We start from the raw sequence: 2781 nt of genomic DNA, 5'->3' as shown, positions 1-2781 counted from the left end.
ACCCCTAGATTTAAGTCACCACCCCACTATTCGGCGTAGTGAGATTTTGTACTCTCTACCCCCTCCTCCTACCATAGAACTACCCCGTCATCCTGTCATCTCCTCGTGGACTTATAACACCACCTACCCCTCATTCGATATTTTTTTACCCCTACCCCAGCTTATATATAAAAGTACCCACCACATGAATATACCAGATACCACCCCCACCCTAGATCGACCAATTTGAAATTCATCACCAGGCCGCCGGGTCAGAAAGTCCGGCAACTCGCCCTGAACTCAGAAAATTCTCTGGGCTGATGAGGGGACGAGGGACGCAGTTCAACGGCTCTATGGCGGAGGAGCCTGCGGGACGGTAAGATGGAGGAGAGGGGAGGAGAGGGGAGGAGAGTAGAGGGAAGGGGAGGAGAGGGGAGGAGAGTAGAGGGGAGGAGAGGGGAGGGGAGGAGAGGGGAAGAGAGGGAGAGGGGAGGGAGAGGGGAAGATTGTGGAAGGGATGGAGGGGCGATGAAGAGAGTCAGAGGAGGGGAAAGTGGAGAGGCGAAATGAAAACCAGAATGGAAGGAGACAAAAGCAGGATTGGAAGAAGTGAATTGATGAGGACGAGTTGAGCGAGGGAGGAGGGGTTGAAGCGTGACTTGCATGGCCTAGTTGGTTCGCTCTGTGCGACAAAGATGGGACGGGGAAGGTTCTTCAGCTCAGAACTGTCAAGGCGCAGCAGAAACTTGCAGAAGCAGCAGGAGCTAGGAAGATTTTCGACGAGAGCGGTAGGCTCTTGTTTCTTGAGCTTCCTGTGCTTTACCTCTCCTCTTCCTCTGCTCTTCTCTGTCTTGTTCCCTCCTCTGGTCTGGCAACATGTCAAGCATATATCTACAGCTATCAAGCCCGGCGCCATGACTGACCGGGACACATTCGTGATGAGCGTGCTTGAGCTGGCGGAGTCGAGCGGGAAGGAGGTTGCGGTGGCTGCGGCCCTTGAAGAGATGATCGCCGATATTGAGGTGCCAAGAAGTCCGGGGAGGAGGGGGAGGAGGGGGAGGGAGTATGAGAAGGAGCAGGGGGGGAAGGGAGAGAGGAAGGGGGTAAGGAGATGGTAAAGAGATGGAGGCTTGCTTCTTATCTTTGACTTGAAGATGTACGGTCTTCCTCCTTGCGAGTCTGGAGATCCTGTGCGAGACATGGAAGAATACAGAAGGTCATCCCTCCTCTCCCTTCCTTTCCTCCTTATCCTCCTCCTCCTCCTCCCAATCCTCCCTCGCCTCCTCCTCGCCTCCTCCTCCTCCTCCTCCTCCTCTCCTCTCCTCCTCCTCCTCCTCCTCCTCCTCCTCTCCTCCTCCCAATCCTCCCTCGCCTCCTCCTCTCCTCCTCCTCCTCCTCTCCTCCTCTCCTCCTCCTCCTCTCCTCCTCCTTCTCCTCCCTCTCCCCTATTCTCTGTCTCCTCCTCCTCCTCCTCCTCCTCCTCCTCCCTCGTTCTTTTCCTACTTTGCTTTCTCCTGTCATGAATATTTCCTGCAGGTATCATGGTCTGGATCGCGTTTTCGGGTTCCTTCTCCAATCTCTCATCATGCATGAGCCCAATGATCCGGTTCTTCTCTACCTCTGCTTCTATTTCTCCTGCCACTCCTCCCTCTCCTCCTCTCCCTTGTCCCTCGTCGTCTCGGCCCTCCTCTCCTTGTTCCTTGTTCCTTGTTCCTTGTTCCTCTCTCCCCCTCTCTCGACCTCACCGCGAAGTTGCGCCGCAGGTTCAGCACATGCAAGAGCGAGTGAATGAGCTTTCAGAATTTGTGCGGCTGCGTCGAGACATCGGCGACCAGCCGTACCACGGGCATGAGGCGATCAAGAAGAGCGCGTAAGAGGAGAGCGCGAGAGCAGCACCATGCATGGATGTGTGTACATATGTCGAGGAGCAAGGAGAGGACGGAGGAGGAGGAGAAAAGAGGAGGAGAGGGAGGAGCGAGCAACTGACAGACATTTAATAAGAAAAGTTTCAGCGAGAGGACGAGGGCTTCTTCCTCCTCGGCACTTCGCCCTTCCGCCCCGTCCTCGTGGGCTTGAAAACGTCACTGTCAGTTACACTTGGAGAAGTGAGGAAGAGAAGGGGAGCAATAGAAACAAGGAAAGAGGAGGGAGGGCGGCCGGTTTCAAGGGAAGGAAGAGGAGGAGGTGGTGGCGGGGGGATGGGAGGGAAGGGGGATGAGGGGGTCTCGTGGGTCACCGTTTGCGGCTTCTGTACAGCTTGATCTTCAGCTACAGGATCCAACTCGAGCACCTGCAGAGGATGAGACGAGATCCAAAAGAGGAGGAAGGAGCAGCGAGAGGAAGAGGGGAGCGAGAGGAGGAGGAGGAGAAGCGAGAGGAGGAGGGGAGCGAGAGGAGGAGGAGGAGAAGCGAGAGGAGGAGGAGAAGCGAGAGGAGGAGGAAAGGGAGGGCGGATTGTACCCTCGTATAGTCTGCGATAGCATGGTCGAAATCTCCCAGTGAGTCCAACGCATTGCCACCTGAGTGACACGTTAGCAACGCACTCTATCCTCCCCCCCCCCCTCCTCCTCCTGCTCCTGCTCCCCTTCTATAGCGCCTTCCCTCTCCCGCTCCAGAACTCCCTTCCCCTTGCTCTTGCTCCTCCTCCTCTCTCACGATTGTAGAGTGCATTCGTGTTGCCAGGATCGAGACGAACAGCCTCGGTAAGATCAGCGACGGCCTGCAGGGGAGCTAAGACAGAGGAAGGGAGAGGAGGAAGCAGATGAGAAGATAACCAGAAAATATGCGGGAGCAGCGGAAGTA

The 2781-nt window shown here is 56.0% G+C and overlaps 1 protein-coding gene across 1 annotated transcript; it reads left to right on the top strand.

The window, feature by feature from the left end:
• Positions 1-323: 323 nt before the first annotated feature.
• GUITHDRAFT_155594 (hypothetical protein) lies at positions 324-1993 on the top strand. Its single transcript, XM_005821967.1, has 6 exons — positions 324-355; positions 652-767; positions 877-1001; positions 1134-1195; positions 1516-1585; positions 1743-1993. Exons 1-6 carry the CDS (start codon positions 333-335, stop codon positions 1851-1853), a joined length of 507 nt encoding a protein of 168 aa, XP_005822024.1. The 5' UTR covers positions 324-332; the 3' UTR covers positions 1854-1993.
• Positions 1994-2781: the final 788 nt, after the last annotated feature.

This window comes from Guillardia theta (genome assembly GCF_000315625.1).
Source record: "Guillardia theta CCMP2712 unplaced genomic scaffold GUITHscaffold_134, whole genome shotgun sequence".
Classification (NCBI taxonomy): domain Eukaryota; class Cryptophyceae; order Pyrenomonadales; family Geminigeraceae; genus Guillardia; species Guillardia theta.
This window is presented reverse-complemented; position numbering and strand designations above follow the sequence as displayed.